Source organism: Stegodyphus dumicola, chromosome 5, assembly GCF_044657685.1.
Source record: "Stegodyphus dumicola isolate Sdum_Otavi_A_Nest chromosome 5, ASM4465768v1".
Taxonomy (NCBI): domain Eukaryota; kingdom Metazoa; phylum Arthropoda; class Arachnida; order Araneae; family Eresidae; genus Stegodyphus; species Stegodyphus dumicola.
This window is the reverse complement of record NC_140772.1, coordinates 47421948-47436948: the sequence shown is the minus strand read 5'-3', so window position 1 is coordinate 47436948 and position 15001 is coordinate 47421948. Positions and strand designations below refer to the sequence as shown.

Genomic DNA, 15001 nt, shown 5'->3' with positions numbered 1-15001 from the left:
ACATATTAACGATTTGAATTCGCTAATTTGAACATTAGCGAAGATTAATCAGTATCTCGTAGAGAAATTAAGTTATTTCGAAACAGACGACATGAAAAATGAACAATGCCGTCGCCGGGACTCGAACTGAGGACCTCTAGAATACGCGCAGAGTGTGCTGACAATTATACTACGAAGGCATGCTAAGAAGGCGGAAGAAATACCTTATATACCCCCCTTTTAAAGGGCGACTGGGGATTAGGGAACCCAATCGCCAAGTCCTGGTGGTGAAGAATTATCATCCACCACATTTTTTAGTTCGGGCGCCACTGTAAAAATATTAGTTTTTTTTGGGGGGGGGAAGCAGCAGACTTGAAAAATGAGCAATGCCCTCTCCGGGTCTCGAACCTCGAACTTCTCGAATACGCACCGAGTTTGATGGCCATTACACCACGAAGGCATGCTAAGAAGGTGGCAGAAATGCCTTATAATCTTAATCGAAATATGAAAAAAACTGAATTTACAGTTTAGGTTTCTCTCACTGTAAGCACACAGTATACTTTCATGAAGAAAATTTCCGGGCTGCTTTGTTTTAACAATCATCTTAAAATATTATTGTTGAAAACATTCTTACATTCAACTTACATTAACCCTTAAAGAATCGACTAGTTATAATGACTCCTGTGTAAAAGCAATACAAAACTTCTTTTACTCTCCTTTCTAGTGGAAGAGGCTGGTTGATCTGTTCATCATTTATTTAAAGTAATTGAGTAACAAATAAAATTAATTCGAAATACGATGAAAATTAGCAGCATGAATTGCAGTAACCTGGGCGAAATGTATTTCATGCGTGAGTTGCATATATATATTACAAAGTATTTCTCCTTCCTTTCTCCTTCCTTTCCGCTACACCACGAAGGCATGACCTTCGTGGTGTGGCGGTAGCACACTTGGCGCGTATTCGAGAGGACCAGGTTCGAGTACCGGCGAGGGCATTGCTCATTTTCTCACATCCTCTGCATCAAAAGTGTCTTGTTATTCAAAAGTCATTATTGTATTCAGGGATAACCTCGTGATTTAAAATGTGTCTGGTATTTCAAAAATCAATAAAATATTCTGAAATATTTTATGAAAATTTCTGAGAAGATAAATGTTGCTCAGTTAAGAAATCCTTCTTCGGAGTATACAGGTTTCTGAGACTGAGAAATTCTTTTATCTTCTAAAGTTTGTCGTTAGCTTTTAGAATCAGTCTATATAAGGACTAAACATTGCACCACAGACAATCAACTGCCTAGATACCTAATATTATCTTCCCTCACTCTGTTCGTAGCGAAATATTTTATAATTTATCAAAATCAGTACATATTTAGTACAGTAGAAACATTTAGTACAAAATTAAAATATTTATTTATAAAAATAATATTTCGTTAACAATATTTTCAGTAATAATTCTGGAAACTTGCATAACGGCAACTCTGATGTAAATATTGTATCTCCTTGTTAATTGAAATCCGTAGAAAACATTAATTGAAAACACTGGAACATTATCCGGTTGGAAATATTTTTACAACAGGGATCAATTCTCTGTAATCAAAGAGCCTGAAACAAATACCAAGTAGCAAGTTGACAAGCATATAAATATGTAACTCGTATGCATGGTTTCTGAAGCCAAATGGGTAAAAATATAATAAATATGATCCGCTTGAGATTTCGATCAAGAACCAGAGCCACACGGTAAAACTCACAATTATTTCTTCTGCTACAATCATTCTATTTGATAGACGGTTAAAAAAAAGGAAAACATCAACTGTGTTCGTGATAGGATTCGAATCAACAATCATCCAATTGCTGGTTGGATGTGCTACCTTTTTATATTAGGAGAGTATATGGAGGAGAATGGAATAATTTCTTTCATTCTCTTCAACTTACAAATCGCACAGGAACTACCAGAGGGTCAACATTTAATCAGGCAAATTCAGGCGGCGAAAATTTACCGTTCACCATGTTTTAGTTCGAGCGCCACTAAGCTGTTAGGAGAGAAAAACATCAGACGGCAAAAGTGCCCTCGCAGTGATTACAATCCCGAATCTTCCAGTTATTATCTGTAAACGCTAACCGTTTACACTACTAGACCACACACGTGGAACTGCGATAATTTCTGATACGGTAACCTTATAAAATATTTAACACCCAGCCAACAGGAATTTCTTATCAGAGTTCTGCTGTACTCGTTGTACTTCACAGACAAATCCACAATAGTTTATAAAAACGTTTTCAATCTTAAGGTGACACACAGAGTGCAAACCTTTCTCATGATTTTCAGATAAAATACTCTCGGAATGAGGTAATTATAAAGTAATAACCCTAAAAAATTCAAGAAAGCATAGCGTGCTCTTAAATTTTTATCAGGTGTATTTCCTATCTTTACCTCATTTAAAAATAATCACAGAAATAAAACAGGCATTGTTAATATCAAATATTTTTAAATTAAACCAATCTGGTGAATTTTCATCCCACACAGTCCACTTAACTCGTAGAAGACTGTATTTGTATCCTCACTTTATGTATATGTAATTAGAGGCTAATTTCCCAAATAAATTTACAATCAAATGCTTTTAACAGCAGCATCTAATATGATAAGTTAATGCTCTGTACTTTGATTTTTTCTTGTTATCGATAATTTAATCAAAAAACTAATACATGATTCGATTTAATTAAACTTAAAAGAAAAAATCAATCCTAAGAAAATTATGGACTTCCAGTTTAATAAGAAAACATTCTTACTTGTAGACCAGCCAGATCAGCAGCTGATGACTCATCTACCCCTGTGATATAGATTCCAAGACCATACTCAGCTCCTCCACGAATCATAAAACCAAGCGATAAACCTTCTTCTACAGATACCATCACCTACAAAGAAAACATTAAATGCTGAAACTTTTAAAACACATAATGAAGTTTTCTACGAATATCAAACAAACAATGAGATGTCTCAAAATATTTGAGAAGCGTTTTTTTTTATTTCAAACCCTTCGCCCATTTATTCAAAGGATTAAATTTAAGCAGTAACAGGCAAAAATATATACAGGTCCATGAAAGCCTTTAAGGTGCGTTTATTTTCTAAACGGGTGGCCGTAGGCAACATTTACAAAAGTATTTTAAATGACTCAAATATTCATATCTTGACATTTCCATAACTAATAAATGAATTTGTGAAATTTTAAAAATCAGAATTTTTGCGCAGTGTAATTACTGTATTTAGCGAGACTTTTTATTAATTCTAAGAAATAAAACACAAAATGCTTGACGCTTGCAAGATGAAAATTAACAGAATTCATTTTTAAATTTTAAGATCATGATTTGAAAATTCAGGTGTTGAACACTAACTGAAGGGATAAATCTTTAAATTTGCATGTAAGTGAAAAGGAAAAATCAGTTCTGAAAAAAGATTTCCTATGTTGGTATACAAAATGCGCTCAGCATTAATATACAGACTATTGGGAAAAGTATTGTTCTAGAAAAACAATGGCTCGTCTGACATAGGCAACTTGTAATATACTATTTGCAAAAATTAAAAATTAAAAATAATTTTATTCAATATTATTTTTGTATGACTAACAGATTATGATTCTAAACTAATTGAATATGGATAACACATTTGTAGCATTGTAGCATGAGATATCTTTTAAATTAGTTCGCTGAAAGTGTTTTTTTAAAAAAGTAACTAATTGTGAATTAAAGACACTTGTAAATCACAAAAGGATATCGCTGAATGACATCAAATGGAAATAAAATCTGAAAGGTTTCAGATTTTATATTATGCCCAAAAGGAGGTTTATTTAACGTTTTGTGTGTTACCTTTATTTATTAAATATCATGTTCTTCGCACTTAAAACACAAAATTCAATTCAACAGTAATATAGCAAAATAATTTTAAAATGAGCATATTTTTAGAATTTACGATACACAGTCTCGCGCGCTAGAGATAATTTTTTTCCCGTACAGTGTTGCCATTCTTCGCTTTGAAATCGTTGATTTTGTTAACCAAAAATTCTTTAATGTCTGACAAAATATGAAATAGATAATAAAACAAATTCCAAATTAGAGTTTTCATGTTCCATTCCATGCCCATATTCAGTGGATAATTACGTTATTCAAAATTTGGTGGCTATAGGTACCGTTGTTTTATCACCCATATATACATTTATGCAGATTCTTCATTATTTAATTTCTTTACATATAATACAGGGCCGTAATATTTGGTGGTAACAGTTTGAAAAGTGAATCAACGCAATCCTTTCTGTGCTAACACCCTTTGGGGTAAAAATATTCAAGCTCTAGTTACCTCAAATTATTTCTGAACGAAGCTCTGAAAGAAAAAGGGAAAAAATTTCTTTTTTCGCGATAAAAATTCTGAACATTTTTATTCTAATTCCAAATCTTTTGTGTTCTCTTGTTTACAATATGCATCGAAATCTATTAAACACAGTTGCAGAGACCAGGAGACCTTAAAAAGTTCTAAATTCCAAAAGTTTTACAGAATTAAAACTTTTTTAAAATTTACAAATATCATAACATTAATATCTGCATCACTTAAACACTTTTAAAAGTGGAAGTACTTTATTATTCCAGCTAACGTTTTCAAAACTAAAGGTCGCTTAAGAACTCTTGTGGGCATGTTGTATATTTAGTTCAAATATTATTGCATTTAATATGATTCTCTTAAAAAGTTTCGAATAATTCTTAAACTGAAAATTATGCCGAACTATTAAATTTCCGAAATGCAAATTAATACAGTCGTAACGTTTGTCGAAATGCTTCGTCATAGCTTTTTATACTTCGTTAATTAAACACTTCTGAAAAACACTAGGATATCTACATTAATTAAATACCAGATCTGAAAATTAAATAGTCATTTATATATACATACAAAACTATTACATCTGATTTATGCGTTTTGAAATTAATTACCAATTTTAGTATTTCTTAGCTGGGAATTCTAAAATTTCGTAGCAGAACGTATATGATCTTAATTACCTTTCCTCGCCATTTTGTTATGAAGATCTAAAAATGCAATTATAATCGAAGTTTTAATTGCTTTGCTAAATAATGAGTTATAAAATCTCATTTGCTAAATGAAGCATTTGTCCCACTGATTGGCTTCTTTTCTAGCAAAAGGTAAATACTTTGTATTTATAAGAAAGAAGAAAAAACGCTGAAGAATAACCTTGCGTAATGAATAATACTTTCCAGTGTTTCGTATCTATTTATCGGCTAAATCCTTAAAGCGTAGTCATTCCATAGAAATTAAAGGCCGTTCCCAAATTCTGGCAATTATCCCAGATGTTTCCAAACCTGTGCACGAAAAAAAAAAGATATACAATTGGGAAGAGGAAATAATGAGAGTAATAACATACTACAAACGGGCAGATGTTTTTTTCCTAAGGAATTACATTTGAAACAGGCAGAAAATATTCATTCTGACTATTTCTTCTGTCCTTACAGTAGTTTTAAAAGCAATTAGAGTAATGAGGATTTTCTTTGAAAGAAGTAACGAATGCGAGCTTTATGTACAAAAGTATTCAAACTGCTTAAAAAATGAATTTCATGTTAAACAAGCAGGTTCTATAATTAGAATACATAAAATGAGAGGATAAAAGCATTACCATAAATAACCCAATGAAACATGGTTTGCAAAATAAACATGATACTGCAACTATGCAATTATTACATTATTATGCGTTTTACGTTAAAAGAAATACTAAGTTCAATCATTAACAAACCTGTGTAGTTGAAATTAAATTCTCTTATCACATAGTTCCCTTATATATATATATATATATATATATGTGTGTGTGTGTGTGTGTGTGTGTATGTGTGTGTGTGTATAGTTCCCTTATCACTCAAATAGATAGTTTAATAAAAATATGTGGTTGAATTATATTATAACACACAAAAAGGATGATTAAAAAAGGTGTAGCATTTTTAGGTACAACTGTCTTACCAAAAACTCGAATCCTCGAAAGTGCTTCGATGGAAGCGCATTTAAAGTTTTATTACTTCAGGAAAAACGATGCATAACTTTTATATAATAAGAAATTTACATACATTTCAGAGGATTTACTCTTTCACTACATTGTAAAATAAAGAAAAGAATTTAGAAAATGGATTTAGATTAAAACAAGGAAAAAAAACAATCCCGGTTTTGCCGTCATGTCGGTAATATTTTTACTTGTTTATTTGATGTTACCGTTGTGAAACTTCTTAAACTTTACTCAAATACAAGTCACACATCGAGATCAAATAATATCATAACATTTTCAGTATGGGATCTTCCTGCATGCAGTATCGTTCGAAGACTTCTACTAAAATATTTCTTTACGCTAATGAGATTCAGATATGTATTTTTTCATTAATTACGGTACTTTCTCGGTTCTTTCCAGCGGCCAAACGGTAAAGTCGTTGAACACGGGTACTTAGGTCCGGAATTCGAATCCTAGCGAAAGGGCTCGCTGCATGGGTGTTTTCGTGGTTTTCTCCATGTGTATTTCCATACGAGACAGTTTTCCTTTGAAAGTCCTCCACAGCATCCTTTAGGTAGATAGTTTTCAAGTGCCTTGTCGTAATTAAAATAAACCAAACCGTATTTTCATTTTTTAACTAATTTTACCGCCGGAAAATCGAGAGGGAAGCTATGCAAGTAATTCAGTTTCCAAATAGCGAGGTTACAGTAAGAACATAACAAATTAAAAGTAGCCATGGACAAATTATTGCTGAAATGTAGTCACGGTAACTGTATATCGCAATATCATTTCTTTAAAAAAACCTGCATTACAATAAAAATATTAACATTCCAATATCTGACCATAACTGAGTCGAACCTGAATCATTTTCCTCTTAAAACTCCAGGTGCACTTCACATAAATGATTCCTGATCGCAGTTTCCCCGACAGGCATCAGAAGAATGAAAACGACGGGTGAAGAAAAGACCCGGATTTCGAAAGATCCAGCTCATCAGTAATAGATAAGGCTACAATGAGCTGAAACGTAAATAACAGAAGTAAGGGAAATCAGAGGTTTAGAACGTTTCGTAACTGTGAAAACACCTCCCACGTTCAGGTAGCTTAACGAAGAATCTGCATAAAATACGTTTCAGGTATGCAGGGGAAATAAAATGAATCAAATGCAAATACGAACTGAATACTCTAAATCAAAATAAAAATAATTCAATAAAAATAATTAAGGGTTCCCAGTTTACCAATAAAACTAACCCTGAGAGCTACAAACTATGTACAACCGAGGAACAAGGAAAATTATACGAATAATTTTAACATTTTTAGAAACTATCTATAAAACGCTCGAGTGAAAAATACGCCAAAAAATATGGTATAATGACATTATTTCATTCATCAGTCGTACAATGATTATTTCTGCGTACTTTGTATCTTAATAACCTCCAGATATAATAACTTCCTATAATCTCCAACTGTTACAGTACAGCTCTCGACTTACTTCATATGTATGTTATGAAAACCTTTGACGATATCACACCAACATAATATTCTCCAATCCGTAAACCCTCGAAAATCTCTCACTAAACTGAAATGTAATTCTCTAGGCTGAAATGAGACTTTCTGCATAAAAAAGGTCAAAATACTGCCTTATTGTTATGAATTTCAAGCAAGGTGTTCAGTATGTCAGGTTTCACAGGTCTGCATATAAAACCACGGTTAATGGAATATATGTACGTATAAAGAATACCTGCATTCAAGCTGATGTCGTGTAGAGGCATTGGGATTATTTTGGAAGCAGGCGAGATGAAAAATAAGCAATCGCCTTCGCCGGGAATCGAACCACGGACCTCTGAAATACCCGCTCAGCGTGCAAACCACTACACCACGAAGGCTCGTAAAGAAGGTGGCAGAAATACCTTATATACTTCCCCTTTTAAAGGGCGACTGGGGTTTTTAGGGAACCCAATCGGCAAATCCTGGGTGGGGAGAAATACTCATCCGCCACTGTAGAGACATTAGAATTTTTTTGGAAGCAGGCGAGATGAAAAATATTCAACTACCTTCGCCAGAAATCGAACCACGGATCTCAGAAATACCGGATCAGCGTGCAGACCACTACACCCCGAAGGCTCTCCAAGAAGGTGGGAGAAATACCTTATAGTCGTTTCTTTGGCTGAGTCATTATTCTGTATGTGATTTTTAAAGCTGTCGAAAATTTAAACTTAATTTCCAGTATTGCTACTCTTTGAAAAGTCATTTTTTAGTTAATTTTTGGTTTTAAAGACGTAAATACAATTCATTCAATTATACAAGAATATCCACTAAATATCTTTCAAACAATTTGCATTTTGAATTCAGTTTCGAATGCTCTCATCCTTATAGACAATTTTTTGGTATCGCATCCATTGGCTCTGAGGGTCGTGCCCTGGACACCCTTCTTAGAAGACACAGGAGTACCAAGCATACGCTAGGAATATTAAGGAACAGCATCTAAAGACTGGTACTGAAAAATAACCCGAGGAAAAGCTAAGAAAGAGAGCCTAAACTTGAGATGACCAAATAGAAGAAAAAGAATGAAAATCTGAATGACTGAGTTGGACGAAGACGTACAGGCATATAAGTTCAAGCCATCATGATTCACAACCGTATGAAATAAATACTGGTGATGAAGAGGGAATTATTTCGTTTAATTTTTCAGTATTATGCTACAAGATTTGTTATAATAACAAAATACTGATAATGCTCATAAAAGATTTCATCAGCAGCTGACGAAATATTAAGCGTTTCTTGGCAGCACAGTGCACAAAAATAGCAGTTTGCATTTAACGGCTTTTCGTACACCAATGTGCTCCAGTAATAGTCGAGTGGTTAAGACTGTTCAATACTGAAGTTTGAACAGGCGAATAAGCGGGCTTTATGGTTGCTTTTTATGATTTTCTCGTGGGGAAAAAAGTCTTTTAGAATGTGCTCTATGATGCCATACCTCCCCTTAGGCAAATAGCTCTCGCGTGCTTTGCCATATTCAAATAAGTAACATAACCTAAGCTATAAGATTGCACAATTACAATAACATCTAGCATTTTACAACCGTGTATACCAGTGGTCTTCAGTCTGCGTTCTGCGGAACCTCAAGATTCCGACAGTCAAACCCCAGGGTATAAAGATACATTTAGTTATAGATTAGTTTTAAAATTTAACATGTGGTCATCATATGTGAAAGAGAATGACGTGCAATGCTTGGTGAAACTAAACAGTTTTCTAACGGAAGTGAATTTAGACGATAGTGTTAAAACTTATACAGTGGAGCAGATTTTTCAATGGCAGAAAGCTATACGAGAATATTTGCCGAAAAAAAAATCAGGATGACTGGATAAAAATTCTTTTGAGCACTTACGATTAATCAGAAGGCTTGCCAGAGAAGAAAACGGTACAACTTATTAATATATCAACAAATTGGATTTTAAAATCTAAATTTAAGCAAGGAGTAACTCCTAAATTTTTGGCTGTAGATTCATGCTGAATACCTAGAAGTTTCCCACATAGCTATGGATATTTTAATGCCATCTGGAACAACGTACTTAAGTGAAAATTCTTTCTTAACGTATGTGGCATCAAAAAAATATCATGTAGAATATAATATGTGTTTTAGATTTAGACTTCGACAGTTTGTTTAAAAGTGTGTAAGCACACCCACCGTTTTTTAAGTGTTATGCAAGGGTAGGTGACGCCTGGAGCACAAGTTAATACTATTAATGAGTAAATTATATTACTGTAATATACTGATGTACTTATTTTAAAAAATATTTTTCTAAAGGTCAGATGGGATTCCCCGAAAAATGCTTTATATTTCTAAGGGTTCTGCGAGTCGACAAAATTTGAAGACCACTGGTGTGCGCCAAAAATTATTAATAGTGGAACCTAATGCCTTCCTGGTATAATTATAAAAGGTCACAGATGTACAAAGAGAACAATGTGCAATTCCAATTTAATAGATCCATTCTGTAAATGTCGCACATCTATGACAATAACTCCTGAACTATAACACTATGTACACTAGCAATAACAACTGCCACAGTTTGATATCTTTCTTGGCTTTATAGTGGTCTATAACTATGCAAAAAGAACACGTCTACAATTTCATGGGATAGCTTCATCTTATAATGCTGGAAATGACAAATCCTCTCTGTAAAAAATGAGCGAAGCATAGTTTGCATTTGTAAATACTGTATATGTACACACAAACTTTTCTGACAAAAATATAAATCGTAAAAGAAGAATTGTTACTGTTTCCAGTATTAAAACTGCCTGTTGTGTAATTTGAAGAAAAAGGCTAGAGGGCGCTGTTGCTCGCTTAGTTGTGAGAGAATAAAGTTTGTTCATGTTGAAGGCGGCGGCCTAAGAATACGCTCTGTATATAGTAATTAAAATATTGTTTAAAATGTAAAAGTGTTAAAATTAGTAAACCCACTGAACCACCATCATCTGATTTGGAGATGCACAAAATTATTAAATGGTGCATCGGCGTAAGGAATTAAGGCTTTGTGAAGATTTTAGGTGTTCGATCCAAGTGTTTCGATTTCAATGGATATTTCATATTCAAGTGACAATGGAATTCCAAATAAAGGTAGGGAAATCTTAAATTAATTATTTAGTGATTATTTGTAGTACATTAGTAAGTATTTATTATTGCTGTCGTGGGTGTATTTAAATTAAATAAAATGGAAGAGAAGTTAGATAGATTGAAACGTAAACGTTCCACATTGAGATCGTCTGTTACTAGGTTAATTAAAGTGATTGAAGATAAATTAAAAATTGAAGGGGAGGAAAATTCGATTAAAGAATTACGAGAATTGTTTGAATTATTAACCGAAAAGAAAAATAATTTGAGAACGCTTGATGATGAAATACAAGAGTTAATTGATGTTAACTTAATTGAAGAAGATTGTAGTATAAGCGAAGAATACAATGACAAATGTATAATTGCTTGTAGTCAAATAAAGCAGTTTCTAGGTACGGTTACCGCAGTACCGCCAGCGAGGAATCCCCAAAGTTCTGATTTAAACCAGTCTAGTGGTAATGGAATTTTGCATGTAAGTTCCAGTTCTAGTGGGAGTAGTACGCTGAAATTACCAAAATTAATGATTGATAAATTTTGGGGAGACCCCAAACAATGGAATGAATTTTGGAATAGTTTCGAAAATTCGATACATAAAAACGAAACGCTTTCAAAAATACAAAAATTTGTATACTTAAAAACGTTCTTAACGGGACAAGCTTCGAATGTTGTGTCAGGCTTTGAGTTAACAGAAAGTAATTATGATAGTTGTGTAGCATTACTAAAGGACAGATATGGTCGAAAATACCTGATCATTAATTCATTCATGAATAAAATTCTCAATTTAGAAGCCGTTAAAAATTCTGCTAACGTAAAGGCTTTACGTAAATTATATGACGAATTAGAAGTTTCGATTCGTAATTTGGAAACTTTAGAAGTAACTTCTGGCTCATATGGACATTTATTAATTCCAATATTATTAAAATTAATTCCGGACGATTTAGTTTTGGAATTTAATCGGCACAGAGGATCGAAAGATAAAGTTGAAGTTTCGGAATTAACACAATTTATTAAAACGGAAATAGAATGCAGGGAAATTTCAAATCTAGTATTAAGCGAAAGGAAAAATCCTGTGCCTCCGCGAGTCGATCAATCAAAATATGAAACTAGAAAATATGTAAAAAATACACCCACGGCTGCATTTCATACTGCAGTTAACCGAAAATGCATCTTTTGTGATAATTTGCACGAGTCATTTAAATGCGAAGTGAATGTTTCTGATAAATTAAAGAAACTAAGATCCGAAAACCGCTGCTTTTCTTGTTTTAAAAAATTCCATACTTCGAAAAGGTGCAGAAATAAAACTAAATGTAATAAATGTGGCGGTATGTATCACAATGAATCGATTTGTACTAATGAATCCCTTGTAAACAAAAAGTCGGAACAAGGTTATTCCAAAAATGAAACTGAATCTCTGACTTTGAATTCTGAGGAAAGAAATAAAGTTCAAAACTTAAAATTGATTGCTTCTGTTCCTCAAGGTGATAATAATAATGGCTGTAATGCCAGGGAAATATTATTACAAACTTGTACAGTTTATGCTTGTTCTAAGTATAAATCAAAATTAACTAGATTAATTCTTGATCAAGGCAGTCACAGATCCTTTATAACGAAAAAATTGGCCGACCATTTAAAACTTACTCCAATCCGTTATGAAAGACTTTCTGTTTATTCATTTGGTGCGACGAAGGCAATGAATCATTCCTATCCGGTCGTTGAAATCGAAATTCAGAATTGGAAACAAAATAATAAAATAAAAATTGAATGTTTGATCTCGGATGTTATTTCCTCGGCGTCCATCAGTGTGCCTAGTAAACAAATTGCAGACTTCATGGAGCATATGGGGTTGCAGATCGCCGATTGCGCAAGAAAAAATAACATAGATGTTGAGATATTAATTGGCGGGGATGAATTCTGGAATGTAGTTTATTCTGAAAGAATTAAAATATCTGAAGGGTTGTACGCAGTCAGTTCTGTGTTTGGTTGGGTTGCCGCAGGAATCGAGAAAAATAAAACAAACAAAAATTATTCTGAAAATTTAGCGGTAATGACAAACACTGTTGTATTGAAAGATTTAAAAGGTTTTTGGGAATTAGAACATATGGGAATTAATGATTCTGATGATTATTCCGATATTGACTGCGAAATAGTAGACCAGTTTGAAAGAAATTTGCAGTTTAAAAACGGAAGATATGAGGCAAATTTAATCTGGAAATACAGTCCGAATAATTTAGGAAATAATTTTGAGGTAGCTAAGAAACGATTCGCAAACCTTCACAATAAACTAAGTAAAACTCCGGAGATTTTTCGGGAATATAAAAATATAATTGAGAACCAGATATTAGAAGGAATTGTGGAGGAATGTCCAAATAATGATACAAATTTGGGATATTTTATGCCTCACCGAGCAGTGATACGACCTAGTGAAACTACTAAGGTAAGAATTGTGTACGATGCTAGCTCAAGGACAGAGGACACGAATTCGTTAAATGACTGCCTTGAATCGGGACCTAATCTAAATCCAAATATACTAGACATTATGTTAAATTTTCGTAAGTTTAAGATAGCGTTTTGTGGAGACGTTGAAAAAGCCTTTTTGATGATAGGAATTGCTGAAGGTGATAGAAAATTTCTAAAATTTCTTTGGTTTAATGAAAATAATGACACCTTTAAGATTATGCAAATGTGTCGCGTAGCTTTCGGTTTGACTATATCTCCTTTCATTTTGGCCGCCACTATAAAATATCACATTCGAAAATATAAAGATAAAATGCCGGACAGTTTCCAAATGTTAAATTCTTCTGTCTATGTCGATGACCTATATTTTGGAGCAGGAACGGTTGAAGATGCATATCGGTTATCTGTAGATGCGGTTAACATATTTAAGGATGCTGGGATGAATTTCAGAAAATTAAGAACTAATTCTAAAGCATTAAACGATTTATGGGTCTCAAATGGGATTAAGGAATCAGATAACAAATTAACTAGTGAATCGAATTTCTTAGGCATGATTTGGAATTCCATTGAAGACAATATAAAGTTAAATTTAAAAAATTTAATTGACTTTTCTACTGGAAACGATTTTGCTACAAAAAGAAAACTTTTGCAAAGCATCGCCCAAATATACGATCCATTTGGATTTATTGCACCCTTTGTTATTCGGGCAAAAATTATTATGCAAGAAATCTGGTGTTCCGGTTCTGACTGGGATGAGGTCCTTCCTGCAGAGATTAAGGACAAATTCAACATTTGGCGGGAGGAACTTAATGATTTAACTGAAATATCGATACAGAGAAATTTCTTTGATGACGATCCAATGAATATAAGCCTTCACCTATTTTCGGACGCTAGTCCTAAAGCATATGGGGCCATCTCATATTTCAGATATTGTACGAGTGATTCTAAAATTAAAACTTCCTTTATCGTGTCGAAATGCAGAGTTGCACCTTTAAGAGCAATCACGCTTCCTCGTTTAGAGTTAATGGGAGCACTCGTGGCTGCTCGAATGTATAAATATTTGAAAAAAATTGTTTGGTGATTTAATTGAGGATGTTTATTTTTGGAGTGAATCCGAAATCGCCATTACTTGGATTAAAGGTTCGCCAAATAATTGGAAACCTTTTATCGCCAATTGTGTTACAGAAATACATAGTATATGCAACAAAAAATTGTGGAACCACTGCGAAGGAAAACAAAATCCTTCCGATTTACTGACTCGAGGAATTAGTGCTCAGTCACTAATTAAGAATGATTTGTGGTGGCATGGGCCACACTGGTTACGTTTTCCTATTGAAAACTTTCCAAAACAAAAGAAATTAAAACCAAATTCAGAATCGTTGGAGTTAAGAAAAAGTATTATTTTGACTGCACCTGTAATTAACAATGAATCCCCAATTTTGCATATAGAAAAATTCAGTTCTTTAGGAAAATTACTTCGAATTACTGCCTATGTATTTAGATTTATTGGGAGGCTTCGGAAAAGGTCTACAGGGAATGGACATTTAAGTGCTTTTGAGATTAAAGCAGCTGAACATTATTGGGTAAAAATTACGCAACGAGAATCGTATCAAACGGAAATAATTAAGTTATCAAATAAAAAATCAATTCTCGATTCTTCCATCTACTCCCTTAATCCAAAGCTTGATGAGGAGGGAATTCTTCGGTTGAAAGGTCGCATTCAATTTGCAGACTGTCACGAGAATTTAAAACATCCTATTCTATTACCCTCAAAATGCAAGTTTACCGAGTTGATCATCACGGACTCGCATGAAAGGGTATTCCATGCTGGAGTTAATTCGACACTAACTCAGATCAGAGACAAATATTGGATCATTAAGGGAAGACAGCGTGTTAAGACTATCATCAGCAAATGTGTGATATGCAAACGATATAG

The 15001-nt window shown here is 33.5% G+C and overlaps 1 protein-coding gene across 1 annotated transcript in view; it reads right to left on the bottom strand.

The window, feature by feature from the left end:
* Nucleotides 1-15001, bottom strand: part of dysc (whirlin protein dyschronic) — a 668284-nt gene that overhangs the window by 471260 nt on the left and 182023 nt on the right. Inside the window, exon 3 of the mRNA XM_085816627.1 lies at nt 2764-2889. Within this exon, the coding sequence (XP_085672753.1) occupies nt 2764-2889 (126 nt within the window). The remainder of the gene's footprint in view (nt 1-2763; nt 2890-15001) is intronic.